Here is a 17,769-nt window from a genome sequence, read left to right on the forward strand (position 1 = left end):
ACAGATTTACTAAAAATCCTTAAATGGTATACTACAACACATGAGTTTTGGTATGCAAATTATATATCAATAAAGCTGTGTTGTTTCTTTTTCAGAGGATAGGGTAGCTTGACCAGCATGTAGTTTCTGCAGAAATAGGAGATGAGATTAGAAGCAACTGGGTGCAACTCTTCAGAAATTTTTGAATGTCAAAGTGAGAAATTTCAACGTAATTTAATAGGCAAGGGATCCCCTTGAAGGTCTTGGAATAAGACAAATACAAACAAATGAAAACCACAGATATTTACATTCATAAAATTAACCTTATCTAGTGAGACAATTTGTTGACACATTGGACCATAAGGACCAGGACCTATGGGCTTCCCTGAAACCATGACCTGGATTTAGCACGGGCATGAGTAGTTACACTCTACAAACATGAAGTATCATCAGAGAGGTTTTATTTAACCCTACATAACATAGCTTACTTTCCAATCTGACTCTGGCATAATATCACGTGATATTATATAAGGAAGGAAATCAAAACATTTTACCCCAAATATGTTTCTTTGTCATATCTTGAAATAGCCCTGCAAAGCTGTCTCTTGTGGGGAAAAAAAAATCTACATTCTGTAGAATCCCCTTCCCTTTCCAGGTCTTTTTTCTAGATAGAATCAACTGGGAATCTGATAAGAAACATTGGCAATCTGTTCTCTGAAGCCTGCTGTCTGAAGGTTTAATCTGCATCAAGGGAACCTTGGTCTCCAGGATGTCTTATCTTAACCCAGATATTCCTTCTATTGATTCTAGGTCTTTAGACAACAACTTAACTCTTTCAACCAACTGCCAATTAGAAAATCCTTGAATTCAACTATGACCTGGAAGCCCTGCCCCCACCCCTTCAAGTTGTCCCACCTTACCAGACCAAACCAACGTCTTACATGTATTGCTTGATGTCTATGTCTCCCTAAATTGTGTAATTCCAAGCCGTAGCCTGACCACCTTAGGCACATGTTCTCAGGACCTCTTGAGACTGTACCCCAGGCCACTGGTCACTCACACTTGGCTCAGAATAAATCTCTTCAAATATTCTACAGTTTGACTCTTTTTGTCAACAGGCAGATCATCTCAAATACTTTTACCTTGAATCAAAGTGAGACAAAAGATGGAGGGAAATGGTCCCATGAAAATCTATCACTTCCACAGGAAAAACATCTCCAAGAATATGGCTTCTGGCTTATCATTCTAACTGGGAATCAAACGAAAAAGAATATTAAATGATCGGCTAGAAGCCAGTCCTAGATGAGATAGGGTGGAGGAAAGTGGGGAAATCAATATTTGGGTGAGGGCCTAATTCTCTGAAATTTAATATCCTGCTATAAGAGATTTGAATATCATATAAAAAGGAAGTTAAAAACAAAAACACAGGTGGCCCATCTGGGAGCGTGATAAAGTTGGATAGGTATTGATCTTACTGCATGACATTCTATCAGTGATTCTCAGGTAGTATGACAGATATATTTAAATCCACTTAAGGTCCAATGTTCAAAGTACATTTATTTTAATTACATTAAATCACTTTTCCTACTGCTAGATTGTTCCAGGATATACAGCTGGGCCTCATAAAAGTATCTTTCTAGGAAGTACAGCACCTTAATTTATCCTTAGTTATATTTGGTACTTTCAAGCAACACTCTGAGCACTATTAGCTCGCTGTATATTAATACACAGAGAAACATCAGGGTTGATATAACTGCTCAGCTGTTCATAGGTATGCTTATCAAAACAGCATATCTTTTTCTTTTGCTGAGAAAGATTACAAAATAATCTCTCTAGGAAACTGGCTTTGTTTTCCTCTACTTAAAGAGAGAGAGAAAATGAGGGAAAGGGAAGGAAGGTGGAGGGGAGGATTGTGAGGGTTATAAGGGTTGTAATAATTGCTAATTCACAATTCAAACCATTCAGAACTCCTTTACAAAAAACTAATACAAAAAGAATAATTGTGCCAGACGGGATTAAACAGGAAGACAGATAACATAAATGAAAGAAATCCTCATACAATTACAGATAATTGGAGGCCACTTATGTATTTTTCTGTCATCACTGACACAAAAAGATAAGATTTTCATTTCCGCATAATGAGCCCATTAATAGTTTTATTGTAATATTAGAAACATCTTGTTTGTGAGTATATCTCAAAGGACTATTTTTTTTAAAGATCAAACAACAAATAGAACAAAATTTTAGCAGAAGAGGATACACACTGATTACTTCTGACTCAGAATAGTTTATTTCAGAAAGGTGATCAAATTACTGAATCTGATAAACTTACCGAGATAAAATCCTAATATTAAATTTACAATACAGCCAGTTGTTCGAGCTAACACTAGCAAGCAGAAAACTCAAATGCTGACTGAAGAACATGCAGATAAAGAAGCATGCATTCAATTTATAAAAAGTGAACACACCCCAGGGAAGTAAAGCATACCAGATGGTTATTAAAAGGAGAATGTTTTCATACGATAATAGGTCTGTTCTCCCCTTGAAGTATATACAATCCCCATTAATGTCAATTAGCATTACATACCTAAATCCAGGGAAGCATAACTCCAATGTTGTAATAACACTTTGCACTTACATATCTGTTCTGAAACTGATTCAGTCGCACACAGCCCCGTAACTTACACCATTGTCATTACAGTCTACCTGACAATTGCTGCCGGGCAACCAACCCCACCCCAGTTTTGAGGCTGGCACTGGATGATCCCTAAGGCCCCACTGATTTCCGACATTCTGAACTGATGAAAATTTAAGATTCCAAGTCCCTTTTCATAACCATTATGCAGGTACAATGAGCATTTATTGAGAATTTTACTGGAAGATAAGCACCATGCAAGATGTTACTCAGACAGGTTCTATCCACAGGGTCCACAAATTAAAGCGAAGAAGGTGAAGCTCAGAGAGATGAAGTGATATGCCCAAAGTCAAAGCACCAGAAAGAACTGGGACTAGGACTCAAGTCTGTTGACATAAAATTTGATGACATTGTTTTAAACAATATGTGAATGTATAGTTTCTGGTGATTCTCTAACCACCTAAGAGTGCTTCACAACTGCCTGCTATTCACATCCAGTGAGTGAAAATCATTGGTTCAGTGATAGTCTATGCAGGAATAAGAATTTAAAAGGACTAAAGGAAAGAAAAAAAAAACTCAAGAAAAAAGACATCACAAGAAACAACATAAAATGAAGAGCTGACAATGCTCTATGCCTGGCACGGCACTGTCTGATAGCCACATATAGCTAATTCACACTTGAAATGTGCTACACATATAAAACAAACCAGATTTTTGAAGACCTACTATGAAATATAAAATATCTCATTAATAATTCTAATTTTACTACATGTTGAAATGATATATTGAACATATAGAGTTAAATAAAATACATTGTTGGGCTGAGCATGGTAGCTCACACCTGTAAACCCAGCACTTTGGGAGGCCAACGTGGGCAGGTCACTTGAGTTTGTGACCTGCCTGGCCAACATGGGGAAAGCCTGTCTCTACTAAAAATACAAAAATTAGCCCAGGTTTGGTGGCATGTGCCTGTAGTCCCAGCAGTGAGCCAAGATAATACCACTGTATGCTAGCCTGGGTGATGGGGCGAGACTCTGTCTCAAAAAATAAATTAATTAATTAAATAAAATACATGTTAAAATTATTTTAATTTGTTTCACTTTACTCTTTTAACCTTCTAGGAAATTAAAAATCATATATGTGGTTCACATTTGTGACTTGAACAAATTTCTGTCAGACAGTGTATAGACTCTACACCCACACAGATGCTGAATACATCAGGGACATACTTATAACAAACACTCTTTGGAGATTACTCTGACCCGGATGAAGAAAAATTTACAAAATTTTGAAAGAGCTTTGTATATTGCTCTTGTTTGGCTGAGAAACTAGCAAAGGTCAGACAGAGCAAGAGAACATCCACCTTTACACTCACTCAAGCATACCATTCAGTTATCTAACTGCTCTCTTTTGAGTGAACAGGAATAAACTAACTCATATATGGAATAATTCAAAACTCTAAACATTCTCAGACCAGAGAAACAAGTTCATAGGGTATAGACAGGAAAGAGAAAATAGCTCCCTCAGAAATACCAATGAAGAACAGGAGTTCCATTACTGCAACCCAGTTTTCAAAAAGTTGTTATCTATGGTATTATATCTGGTAAAACACACATAACATAAAATTTACCATCTTAACTATTTTCAAGTGTATGATTCAGTAAATTAATGCATTCACATTGTTTTAAAAAAGCTATTTGTATGCTCATCAATTTTTTTAAATTTTTATTTATTTTTCCTTCAACTATTATTTTAAGTTCAAGAGTACACATGCAGGATGTGCAGGTTTATTACACAGGTAAACAGGTGGCACAGTGGTTTGTTGCACAGATCAATCCATCACCTAGATATTAATCCCAGCACCCATTAGCATCAGCACCCTCCTGATGCTCTCCCTTCCCTGACCCCACTCCCACAGGCCCCAGTGTGTATAGTTTCCCCTCACAATGTGTTCATGTGTTCTCATCATTCAGCTCCCACTTATAAGTGAGAACATTCAGTGTTTGGTTTTCTGTTCCTGCATTAGTTTGCTGAGGATAATGCCTTCCAGCTCCACCCATGATCCTGCAAAGAACATGATCTCGTTCCTTTTGACAGCTGCATAGTATTCCATGGTGTGTATGTACCACATTTTCTTTATCTAATCTATCACTGATGGGCATTCGGTTGATTCCATGTTTTTGTTATTGTGAATAGTGCTGCGATGAACATATGCATACATGCATTTGTATAATTGAAAATTTATATTCTTTTAGGTATATACCCAGTAATGGGATTGCTTAGTCAAATGGTATTTCTGCCTCTAGGTCTTTGAGAAATCACCACACTGTCTTCCACAAGGTTGAACTAAATTACACTCCCACCAACAGTATAAACATGTTTCTTTTTCTCTTCAGCCTCACCAGTATCTGTTGTTTTTTCAGGTTTTAATTACACCCATTCTGACTGGTGTGTGAGATGGTATCTCATTATAGTTTTGATTTGCATTTCTCTAATGATCAGTGATGCTGAGCTTTTTTTTCAGATGCTTTTTGGCTACAGGTATGTCTTCTTTTGAGAAGTTTCTGTTCATGTCCTTTGCCCACATTTTAATGGGTTTGTTTTTTTCTTGTAAATGTGTTTAAGTTCCTTGTAGACTCTAGCTATTAGACCTTTGTCAGATGCAGAGACTGCAAATATTTTTTCCATTCTGTAGGTTGTCTGTTCACTCTGATGATAGTCTTGATCAATCTTGAGTTAGCATTGGTATTTGGTGTAAGGAAGAGGTCCAGTTTCAGTTTTTGCATATGGCTAGCTAGCTCTCCCAGCATCATTTATTAAATAAGGAATTCTTTCCCCACTGATTATTTTTGTCAGGTTTGTCAAAGATCACATGGTTGTAGTTGTGCAGTCTTATTTCTGAGTTCTCTATTCTGTTACATTGGTCTGTGTGTGTGTTCTTGTGCCAGTACCATGCTGTTTTGGTTACTGTAGCCTTGCAGGATAGTTTGAAGTCAGGTGGAGTGATGCCTCCAGCTTTGCTCTTTTTGCTTAGGATTGTCTTGGCTATTCATGCTCTTTTTTTGGTTCCATATAAATTTTAAAATAGTTTTTCTAATTCTGTGAAGAATTTCAATGGTAGTTTAATGGGACTACCATTAATCTATAAATTACCTTAGGCAATATGGCCATTTGCACAATATTAACTCTTGCTATCCATACACTCATCAAATTATAACATTTTTTAAAATTGCGTAAAAATGTAAAGTCATCTAAAACAAACACACCATTTTCAATTTTTTGCACATTTATCTATTATAGACACATCTATTTCATTATTTGTAACTTACTATACACTATTCCATAATCTGTTTTTTTCAGTTACATAAAATGTTTTTGATATATCATTCCGGTTTTGAAAATAATGAAACACAATAATGATATGCAATTATATCATATCAAATAGTAATACTATGATAAACCTAATCACTTTCCAACTAGAAAGCTGGCTACAATTCCCTGCAAAGATAATTAATAATATAAATGAACATCTTGATGGATGAATTTTTTTCTTTGTGAACTATTTCCTTGCCTAAATATTCAAGAGTAAAATTATAGGGTAAAAACATACACATTCCATTATTTTATTGATATCTCAGTTTTTTTGTTTTGTTTTTACTTACCACCCCTGTTCATCCGCAAACATACGATTGCAAATTTCTGTGTCCTCCTCCATTCTCACCTATTTACTCTATCACCTTCTGAGAAAGAATCTCCTTTTAGCTCTTAAGTGGTTATATGAAAAACAAACCCAGATGTCTAAAACACCAAAAGCAATGGCAACAAAAGCCAAAATTGACAAATGGAATCTCATTAAACTAAAGAGCTTCTGCGCAGCAAAAGAAAATACCATCAGAGTGAACAGGCAACCTACAGAATGGGAGAAAATTTTTGCAATCTACTCATCTGACAAAGGGTTAATATCCAGAACCTACAAAGAACTCAAACAAATTTACAAGAAAAAAACAAACAACCCCATCAAAAAGTGGGCAAAGGATATAAACAGACACTTGTCAAAAGAAGACATTCATACAGCCAACAGACACATGAAAAAATGCTCATCATACTGGCCATCAGAGAAATGCAAATCAAAATCCCAATGAGATACCATCTCACACCAGTTAGAATGGCGATCATTAAAAAATCAGGAAAGAACAGGTGCTGGAGAGGATGTGGAGAAATAGGAACACTTTTACACTGTTGGTGGGACTGTAAACTAGTTCAACCATTGTGGAAGACAGTGTGGTGATTCCTCAAGGATCTAGAACTAGATGTACCATTTGACCCAGTCATCCCATTACTGGGGATATACCCAAAGGATTACAAATCATGCTGCTATAAAGACACATGCACACGTATGTTTATTGCAACACTATTCACAATAGCAAAGACTTGGAATCAACCCAAATGTCCATCAGTGACAGACTGGATTAAGAAAATGTGGCACATATACACCATGGAATACTATGCAGCCATAAGAAAGGATGAGTTTGTGTCCTTTGTAGGGACATGGATGCAACTGGAAACCATCATTCTCAGCAAACTATCGCAAGAACAGAAAACCAAACACCGCATGTCCTCACTCATAGGTGGGAATTGAACAATGAGATCACTTGGACACAGGAAGGGGAATATCACACCGGGGCCTACAGTGGGGAAGGGGGAAGGGGAAGAGATAGCATTAGGAGATATACCTAATGTAAATGACAAGTTAATGGGTGTAGCACACCAACATGGCACATGTATACATATGTAACAAACCTGCATGTTGTGCACGTGTACCCTAGAACTTAAAGTATAATAAAAAAAAAGAAGAAGAAGAAGAAGAAACAAACATTCTTAAGGAAAAGCAAAAAAAAAGAAAAACAAGCCCAGCAACATCACCACATCCATGAAAGCTCCTTCTCAGTCTCTCAGCATATTATTTTTACTTGTCCATGACAATGAGGAAAGTGGGCCTCTGAATGGTTTCATTACATATTCCTCTGTGTTATCGCCAAAATCACGCTCATTAAAAAACCCATGGACCAAAAAGCTCTTAGGCTTCTGCGTGACTTAAAATGATTTTTATATATCAACACTATACAAATAAACAGAGTGGAAGGAAGTTTTAAGTACAGAAAAAGTAACACGGAGCAAACTCCAAACCACAGGATCTCTATTGAAAATTATGCCTAATACAGTCTCTGTTTTGTAGAAGAGAAAAATCAGCCAACTGCTTCTCTAGAACATTAATGACTATCAGTCATTACATCACACATATGTCATCTGACACCAACTTTTAGATCAGTAAACATTTTCCCTCTGCTACAACAGAGAGTTAGTGTTGAAGTGAGGCGAAAAACCCCAGTACATATAATAGCATCAAAACATAAGCCAAGTCATAGGGTAAGTCTAATTTCTCCCATTTCAATTTACTCAACCAATCAGTCTTGCTTTGACTAACAAATTTATGTGAAAATTTTATAATGAAATAGAGAATTTATTTTGCAAAACTTTTCTGCCAATAAGCATCAGCATTTGAAGGCAAAGAAGCTAAACTTCGTATAAGCGAAATCAAACAAAGTCACACACACAAAAAAGTCCTCTGATACTTAAGTTTCAGATATAATTTCAGATTTGAGGGAACTCTCCAAAAGATTTTGTTACCTTTCTAATAGGTGTGTATACAATGACTACTAGACGATCATGAATATACATATACATAGCATGAACATGTACAGTTTGCACACATCTCCTTTTTCTTTATCCTGACCATAATTTTGCTAAAGAAAATCCAGGCTGTCTATGTCCCACCTGGCAATGATTAAAGTAAAATTGCCACATGATATTCTAAAGCCTGGACTTTGGAATACAATGTTTAGTATCTATGTAACACTGAGCAAGTTTCTTAACTCTACTCAGAGTCTCAGGTTCTTCCTCTATAAACAATAATGCCACCCTCACATGATGATTCTAAATATTAAATGAAGTAATAAATAAAATTTACTTGAAACTCAGCAGACACCCAATAAATAAGAATTTCCTTTCTTTTCTCCTACTTTATTTCTTAGGTCCTCCAAAAATACATTCAATTGATTGAGAAAGCAGTATTCCAATTTTACGAATGAGGAAATTTAGGTTTCTAACTACTGAAAAGAAGACATTCTCAACACAGTTACATTCTTTCAACATTATACCACCAAAGCTAAAAGTAAAGATGAAAATTCTTTCAAAAAGGATGATATTTATCCCAAAATTTCATTAGTTTTAACTTGTATTTTAAGTTCAGGGGTACATGTGCAGGTTTGTTACATAGGTAAACTTGTGTCATGGGGGTTTGTTGTACAGATTATTTCGCCACTCACATACTGGGCCTAGTACCCACTAGTTACTTTTCCCGATCCTCTCCCTCCTCCTACCCCCTACCCTCCAATAGGCCCCAGTATGTGTTGTTCCTCTCTATGTAGCTCCCACTTATAAGTGAGAATATGTAGTATTTACTTTTCTGTTCCTGTGTCAGTTTGCTAAGGATAATGGCCTCCAGCTCCATCTATGTCCCTGGAAAGGACATAATCTTGTTCTTTTTTATGGCTGCATAATACAACATAATTACTGAAACTGTGGTGGGCAACTGAAAAATATTTATTCACTGGAGGCCAAATCCTTCCCTTGTAAGAATCATGCTATGCTTTTTCCAGATTGATAATCCCAGGTCCCCTCTCCTTGCTTCAACCTTAGGTTGGCCTCAGTAAGGGTGCTTGTTGTATGCTCCCACTGGAGTATGATGCAGTAGTAGACACTATGTAGGCAAGGCATGCTAGCAAAAATAAGATGGGAATGTGGCTTTGAGGGTTCCTGTACAGGATACAGGAAATAACCTGCATTTGAAAATAGGGAGGGAAGTGGTTGGCTTTTGCATCAAAACTCAAAACTATTAATGATGCATCTTGAAGCCAGTGACCCACCTGTTGGAAATATAATAAGAGGCTGCCACCCACAATAGGCCAAGAGAGGGCTGATTGCAGGATGATTGTCCTAAATGAGATAACCCTTCATGGATGGTTGCCTCATTGCCAGTTAACCAATATGTTTGTCCCAAAAAGAAGCACTTGAGCTATCCAGAAGATATCCACTGATGTCCATTGCATCTCCTTTTCTTCATCTTTGGAGAGGCCTACATGTGATTTGGGGTAGAGGTAATAAGGCTGTTCTCTATTTGAACTTTGCTCTGTATTTGAACTCCCAGGTCTCTTGTTCTACTCATCAGAAAGTTGTTATTATCCTAACAGGGCCAGGACCAGCTACATTACTTGAGGTGCCCAGAGTAAAATAAAAATACAGGGTCCCTTGTTCTAAAAGTATTAAGAAATTCAATATGGCTACTACAGAGCATTAAACCAAAAACAGGGCTCTGTGTGACTGTGTAGGTGACATGCCCATGAAGCCAGTCCTGGACAAAGCTAAGGTGAAGACTGATAAAAAAAACTGGATAATAGATTCCATCCTTCAAAGAACTGACCATAACTAAGCACATGGGCAAATATTGAGACAGTTTTACTCGCCTAAAAACAACGCTGATGCTCCGTTTGCATTATTTTTTATTTCCTTCTTTATTTTTTGTTTGTTTGTTTGTTTTGAGACAGGGCCTCACATTGTCACCCAGGGTAGACTACAAAGGCACAATCATGGCTCATTGCAGCCTCAACCTCCTGGGCTAAAGCAATCCTCCCACCTCAGCCTCCTGAGTAGCTGAGACTACAGGTGAGTGCCACCACTATCAGCTAATTTTCAAATTTTATGTAGAGACAGGCTCTCTTTATGTTCTTCATAGGGATCTCGAACTCCTGGGCTCAAGGGATCTTTCTGCCTCAGCCTCCCAAAGTCTCGGGATTACAGGCGTGAGTCACCATACCCAGCCTGCTCTGTTTGCTTTAAATGACTCTTGAAAAACCTAATTAATTTTCAGATAAATTATCTTCAGAGTCCATAGACCAAAACTGCTTATGAGTGAATAAGATTTTAATGACAACAAAAATTTAAATTTCAATGTCAAAAGTATAGAAGAAAAGACATCTTTAAGTATAGAAAACCTAAATTCAAGGGTTAGAAAAGTTCCAAAAAGAAATGTTCATTTAAAATAGTTTGCTAATTTAATATATGTTGAAAGAAGGAGGAAAGATTATAAAAAAGTACACAATTCTCCACTCCTTCAACAAAGAGGCAAAGTCTATATCCCCACCTCTTTAATCTGAATTGACCAAAGCCAACGGAACACTAGAAACATGACACAAACAGAGGCTTCAAAAGTGCTTGTGCATTGGGACATATAGTCACCATGTGAACAAGCCCAGTCTAGCCTGCTGGACCACGAGAGACATGTGGCCAAATTATTTCAGCTAACTGCAAGCCATCTGCCAAATACATGAGTAAATACGTCCTAGCTATCCAGTCCCGAGCTGAGCCACCAGCTGACCAGAGACACATAAGTGAGCCTAGCCAAGATCAGTCAAGCATGACCCAGATCAACAGAACTACCAAGCTAATCCAGAGACTCAGGAACAATAATGAATTATTGTCGTTTTAAGCCACTAAGGTTTGGGATGGTTTGCTATACAGTAAAACTGTTAAATGATACAGGTAGCATTTTAGCTCAGTAGAAGAATGGAATATACGACAAGCAGGGGCTGAGACAACAAGCTCACCATTTTTGGCAGGGAGATTAGATTCTCACCAAATTGCATAATAAATTCCAGATGGAGTAAAAAAAGTATATTTAAAGAATCATAGCATAGAAATGTTAGAATAATTTAAAAATTGATATTCATATACTCTTGGCATGCATAGGGAAGGATTTCCTAGGCAGAGAAACCTAAAGGAAAAAAATGGATAGATTTAACTATGCAAATGTTTTTTAAACCTCATGTGTCAAAAATACATTACAAATAAAAAATAACAGGCAAATGACAAATTGGTAAAATTTTTTATGTATGAGAGATCATATACGTAAATAGGTACCAAGTATTTACATGCGTGATGAAAGTATGATCAAAGATTATCACTCTTAATATGCACAAAATGGTAAGAAAAAGATGAACATGATAGAATATTAAACAAAAGGTGTACATATGTAAATCATAAAAAAGAAATACAAACTGCCAATTAACATGTGAAAAATACGCAGCATCTCTGGTAAGCAACGAAACAGGTAAGAAGTAAAACAACAATCAAATTACTGTTTCAGTTAAAAATTATAAAGATGAAAATAAGTAATAATACCTAGGAAAGCAGGCATTTTCATATATTATTGGTTGAGCTACAATCTGGTACAACGTATCTGTAAGGTAATGTGTATGTATAGGTATGCTGGTGTATGTGTGCCTGTGTATGTGTGTGACTCACAGAGAACACTTTGCCAAAAAATCAAAAGATCCCATCACAGGAGGAAAAAAAAACCTCCAAACAGGTAGCAGATCTAATTTTAAAGTGGTACATTAGGAAAACACTTTTAAAATCCAGTAAAGTCATGCAATGGGGTTATGCCACAGGGACAGGAATGGGCCCTAGCATGGCTTGTTATTTCACGAGCTTGGCTAATCCATCATGTAAATCATGCTCCCTATGTAGGCAAAGCATAAAGATAAGAAAAACACTAAACAGAAGGTATGTGATAATAAGGTATGTGGTATGCTTGTTTGATCCCAGGAGAGTTGTCAAAACAGGATTTTTCTCAATGTTAGACTCAGCATTAAAACTATTATTAAGATCTGTCCTTTAATAAACTGTGATTGTCCATACTACATACAGACTGTCTATATTATAAACTATTATGTAACCGTTCCAAATAGAGAAGTACATCTATGCACTAATATGCAAAGAGTTCCAGTACATACTTTAGAAGAAAAAGAAAAAAGAGAGCTAGGTTAATACATATAGTATGATACTCTTTATGGAGTTTTTTTTAGCCTGATGAAACAATATTTCATTTCTATATGCCAAAAAAAAGGTGTGGAAAGAAACAAAAACAGTAAGAATGATTACATTTCTGAGCAGATGATAAGGAACCAAGATGGAAAATTTAGCATTATGTACAATGTTATAATTTTCTTTGGGAAATTATATCCATGTGTTAAGTATGTCATTAAAAATTGACTAAACGGAATTAAAATAGACTTTATTATGCTCAAGAAACTTATTGAACAATCAACACCTCACCCTAATCTATTACAAATACATATATATATATATATAAAATAAAATTGAATGGCAAGGTACATAAAAATTAAGTCAAAATCCTTATAGTACTCATATTTTTCCTTCAAATGCTTATTCATTCTTTTCGTTAATCTAAAAGGAATGGGACTTAACAATATACATTCAAGTGAAAACCCATGGTTTTGATTGTCTTCTCTGTAATATTACAAATCATGGAAAACCTCAACCCTGAGGCTAAGCAGAAAAAATAAAAACCTCTGTACTTTAAATGTATAAAAGATGAAGTCTTACTATATAGAAAATCTGGAAAGCATTAAATCAAGCATCCTCTTCAAGTTCCTTTAAATGCCCTCCCACCATTGTGTCTACAAAAAGATACAACATCATTAAAGACAAGGTTGACGATACCTTCAGTCTCAAGTATGGCAGGCAGGTATGGCAGTAGACCTCAGAATGAGACGGAGAAGTGAACAAAGAAATGGGAGAAAGGAAAAGGAAAAGAAGGAAAGAAATAGAAAACAAACCAAAACAAAAAGAGTACTAAAGAGGAAAAGAGGTGTGGAACAGACAGGGCATTGGTGCCTACTGACTGAAGAATCATATAATTACCCCAACACACACACACAAAATTGGCAGTCTATATTTGTGGAAAAAATTTTGTAAATTCCATACATTATGGAATATAATCTTTGTAACAAAAGAGTAGTCATCCCATTTTATGGAACAAAACAGAAGTTCTGGGAGGGTAAGGGAATTGCCAGAAACCACACAGCTAATAAGCAACAACACTGCGGTGTTTGAATTCCAAGCCCAATGTTCTTTCCAATATTCCACTGCTACTATAGTCTGTCCTTTAACTTGTTGCTAATTTTCAAATAATCATGATTTTTATTTTTTTTTTTAGATGGAGTCTTGCTCTGTCACCCAGGCTGAAATGCAATGGTGCAATCTCAGCTCACTGCAACCTCCACCTCCCGGGTTCAACCAACTCCCCTGCCTCAGCCTCCCGAGTAGCCAGGATTACAGGCACCTGCCACCATGCCCAGCTAGTTTTTTGTATTTTCAGTAGGGGCGGTGTTTCACCATATTAGCTAGGATGGTCTCGATGTCCTGACCTCGTGATCCGCCCGCCTCGGCCTCCCAAAGTGCTGGGATTACAGGCGTGAGCCACCACACTTGGTCTAACCAAGAAATTTTTAAGAAACAAATGTATTATGAACAAAAACATAGTAAGCTATTTTTCTGTTCCCTAGGAAAATTAATTCTGAAAACAAAAATCTGATTTGTCCTTTCAAAATCAACAGAATGGAGTGGGGCAGGGGAAAAGGGCAGAAATGTAGTGACAAAGGACCACATGAAGGAGTCCTGTAGTGAAGCGTCTAGAATGTGGTGACAGATGTTGAATCTACACGTGATAAATTGTATACAACTTAATACACACACCCACATAAGTGAGTACCTTAAGTCAGAATAAGACCTGTGGATTTTATTAATATACTGCTTATGGTATTATACCATAGTTTTGCAAAATGTTACCATTGGAAGAAAGCAGTTAAAGGAGACATGAGAGCTCTCTGCATTATTTGTTACAACTACACAGAAATATAGAATTATCTCAATTAAAAACCTCAATTCAAAAAATCAGCAGAATATTCATACCAGCAACACTGACTTTGAAACAGGAGAGTAACATTGTGAAGAAATATAGGAATACACAATGTAGTCAGTCAAAGTCTTCATTATAATCATTCAAAGACATTATAGTAGAGCTGGTAGGGGCCTTCTCATGATTTTTAAAAATTATTTTCAAATTTAAAAAATAATTTTTAAGCAAGAGATGATAATTTTGAATAGTTTTTGGAGAGACAGTGCCTTAAGAGTGACAGCCAGATCACCCAGCCATGCAAATGATAAACTATGGATGGAAGGTGATCAAGAAGAAGAAAAAATATGTTTTAAACTAGAACTTTTTGAACTACGCTGCTTAAGAATTCCATCTCAAAATATCAACTGACATAATACTAGAAGTATGAGCCAGTTGCTTGGTAAGACAGTTGGAGAATTATGGTAATAATTATGGAATGCACCAAGAACTGTCTCATAATACTAATCATAACAGCTACTATTTATCAAGCACATATTACGTGCTTGGCATTGTTCTTGTTGCTTTACATAAAAGATTAAAAATCCTCACAACAACTCTGGGAGGTAATATGTGGAAACTGATGGTGCTCATGTAATTTACCCAAGGTGACACAATTAGCAGCAGAGTTTGACTCTGAACCTAGGTTTTTCTGACTCTAAAGCTTATGTTCCTTAAAGCCCTGGAAATGAGTACCTTATCTTGGATATTCTGGTACATGACTCCAGGGTGACAAAAAAATTATAGCCAGTAATAGAAAACTGTAACTGATATTATACTGACCTGCTTGTAGGTTCCATCTAACAAGGTGTCCAGGTGTTGAAGCGGGGCAGGGGTTTTATCTTTGAATCTTGCTAATAGTCGGCGTTGAATGGCCCGAAATTGTACAGCTCTCTCAGATAAGAGTTCTTCTAATTTTTCACCATTTATCCGTAACTGCAATGAATAATTTCTTAAACTGAGATTAAATGGACACAAAAAACATCTTCAAAGAAAAAATATACACAATGATATAAAAGAGTAATGAAGAAATTTAAATGTATTATAGAATTAAGGGAATTAAAACAATGTGGTATTTGGTACATGAGTCACTAATTCACAGATGATACAGTGGAACAGATCAAATGGAAACTTTGTAAAAGTTATCCAATATCACTGGAGGAAAAACAGATCATTTAATAGGTATTTTTCAATAATTGGTCACATGGGAAAAAATAGAAAACTTTTCTCATTCTTTACAGCAAAAGCAATGCAGAGATTAAAAGTTTAGACACAGTAAAAGCACTAGGAAAATCAGAATTTTTAAAATAATCTTGGTATAGGAAAGGCCTTTATTAGTGTAAGTCAAAAGCTAAAAGCCACACCCACACACAAACACACAAACACACCCCTGATAAATTACTAGCTAAAAAAACAAAAACATATAATTCTACATGATTTTTAAAAATTATAAAGAAAATAAGACAAATAGCAAACTGCAAAAAGTAACAGCAATAACTACAGAGACAAAGTCATGCCCATATCTAGAAAGCATCTACAAATCAATGAGAAAAAGACCACAATCCAACAGCAATCAGTAGGAAATCAGCAACAACCCAATAGAAAAATGGCCAAAGTTTTACATGAAAGTTAATACAAATAGCTCTTAAACATATAGCATTTGACTGAACAATCCTAATTCTAGTAATGTATCCTAGAGATACGCTTGCAGACAGTAATGTATATATCAGGATATACATTACAAAATTGTTTGATCTATTGTTATCACAGTAAAACATTATTAATAATCAAAATTCCCATCAATAGGGGAACTGGTTAAAGAAGGAAGACTATTCTGCAAGACTACTAGGTGCTGATATGCAATGCTGTGCAAAGACGATAAATGAAACAAAGCAAAATGATACAAAATAGTATGTATAATGTGCTGCCATTATTTTTTATTTAAAAAAAAGAAACCTATATATTAACATAGTTGTGACTGCATAGGATATTTCTAGAAAGAGATACAAGAAACTGGACACCAAACACTGCCTCCAAAGAAAAGACTGAGTGGCTGGGGAATTAGAATCCTAAATGACTCTCTTCACTGTAACCCATCTCATTTAAATTAATATTGTTAAAATGAAAGAAAGCTAGTCAAAGTCACAGGGTAAAAGGGAAACTTCATAAGATCAGATCACGTGAATCACTAATTCAACTTTACAAAATAGTAATAAACTAGCTGAAATAAATATCATATTCAAAATGCTCAGAAATCAAACATATCATAGACTACATTTCTGATTACAAACCAAATTCCTTACCCTTTCAGTGCATGCATTCTACAATTACATATGAAATAAAAGTAACTTGAAATTTTAACTTTTTAAAATCTGTTTTAGAAGCACTCAGTAGCTAACTAAATCAAAGAATATTCCCTTGAGCAAAAACATACCAAAAATTAAGTAATAAAAATCTTTTTAAATAAAGTTTTTAAAAGAACATTAACCTAATTATCAATAATTCATTCTTCTAACTGTATAATTTACTGCTATAATTTATTTCCTAAATTCTTGATACACCAAAATATTAAAAAGATATTCTCAGTACTCAGACTATCAACCAGGTTATCATTTCTTTGAAAGTGTAACCAAGCAGCAGTGATTGAAATGTTTTCACATGTCAGAATTTCAATGCTGAACAAATATTTATTGACCCCAGAGCCAAACCCTGGTCCAGGCACTAGAAATTAAAGCAATGAATAATACAGACAAAAATGTCTGCCTTCATGAAGCTTATACTCCAAGGGACACTTGGATTCCAAAACCCATCTGCATTCAAAGTTTAAAATCTTACTAATGGCTGAAAGCAGAGAAAGGAGACAGAGAACAAAAGAAGCATAACCATGCCCCCCTTAATTTATGTGTGTAACAAATGAAAGTGCCTGTTGTTCACCATATTCTCTAAGTCCCTCCTCAGAAAAGACACACCCTTGATGTACAAACTCCAGGGAGTTACTTACTAGCCACAAAGTAAAAAGGGAAAATTATATGTCAAACTTATTAGTCAGTAATATCTAATATTCTCTATTTCAAATATTACAAATATGTAATTAGTATAGTCTTTCCGTGGACCCTTTCACAAATCACTACACTTCAGTTTCCAACAGTGAAGCAAGAATTTCTTAAAATATATCCCAAAGAACTGCAAAGATTCTCATTCCGTATAATACCTAAAAATACTCTCACAGACTGTGTCAATTTTGGTGCTACAATTTGACCAAAGGCATGTGTTCCTAGAA

The 17,769-nt window shown here is 35.7% G+C and overlaps 1 protein-coding gene across 18 annotated transcripts in view; it reads right to left on the reverse strand.

The window, feature by feature from the left end:
* BBS9 (Bardet-Biedl syndrome 9) overlaps positions 1-17,769 on the reverse strand; it is a 783,674-nt gene that overhangs the window by 494,294 nt on the left and 271,611 nt on the right. For all 18 annotated transcript variants that reach the window (XR_003118601.1, XM_025379701.1, XM_025379706.1 and 15 more), the window contains one exon: positions 15,273-15,425. Coding sequence is in view for 17 of the 18 variants with exons in the window: in XM_025379701.1 (XP_025235486.1) it covers positions 15,273-15,425 (153 nt within the window). In the remaining variant the exon portion in view is untranslated. The remainder of the gene's footprint in view (positions 1-15,272; positions 15,426-17,769) is intronic.

This window comes from Theropithecus gelada, chromosome 3, assembly GCF_003255815.1.
Source record: "Theropithecus gelada isolate Dixy chromosome 3, Tgel_1.0, whole genome shotgun sequence".
NCBI lineage: Eukaryota > Metazoa > Chordata > Mammalia > Primates > Cercopithecidae > Theropithecus > Theropithecus gelada.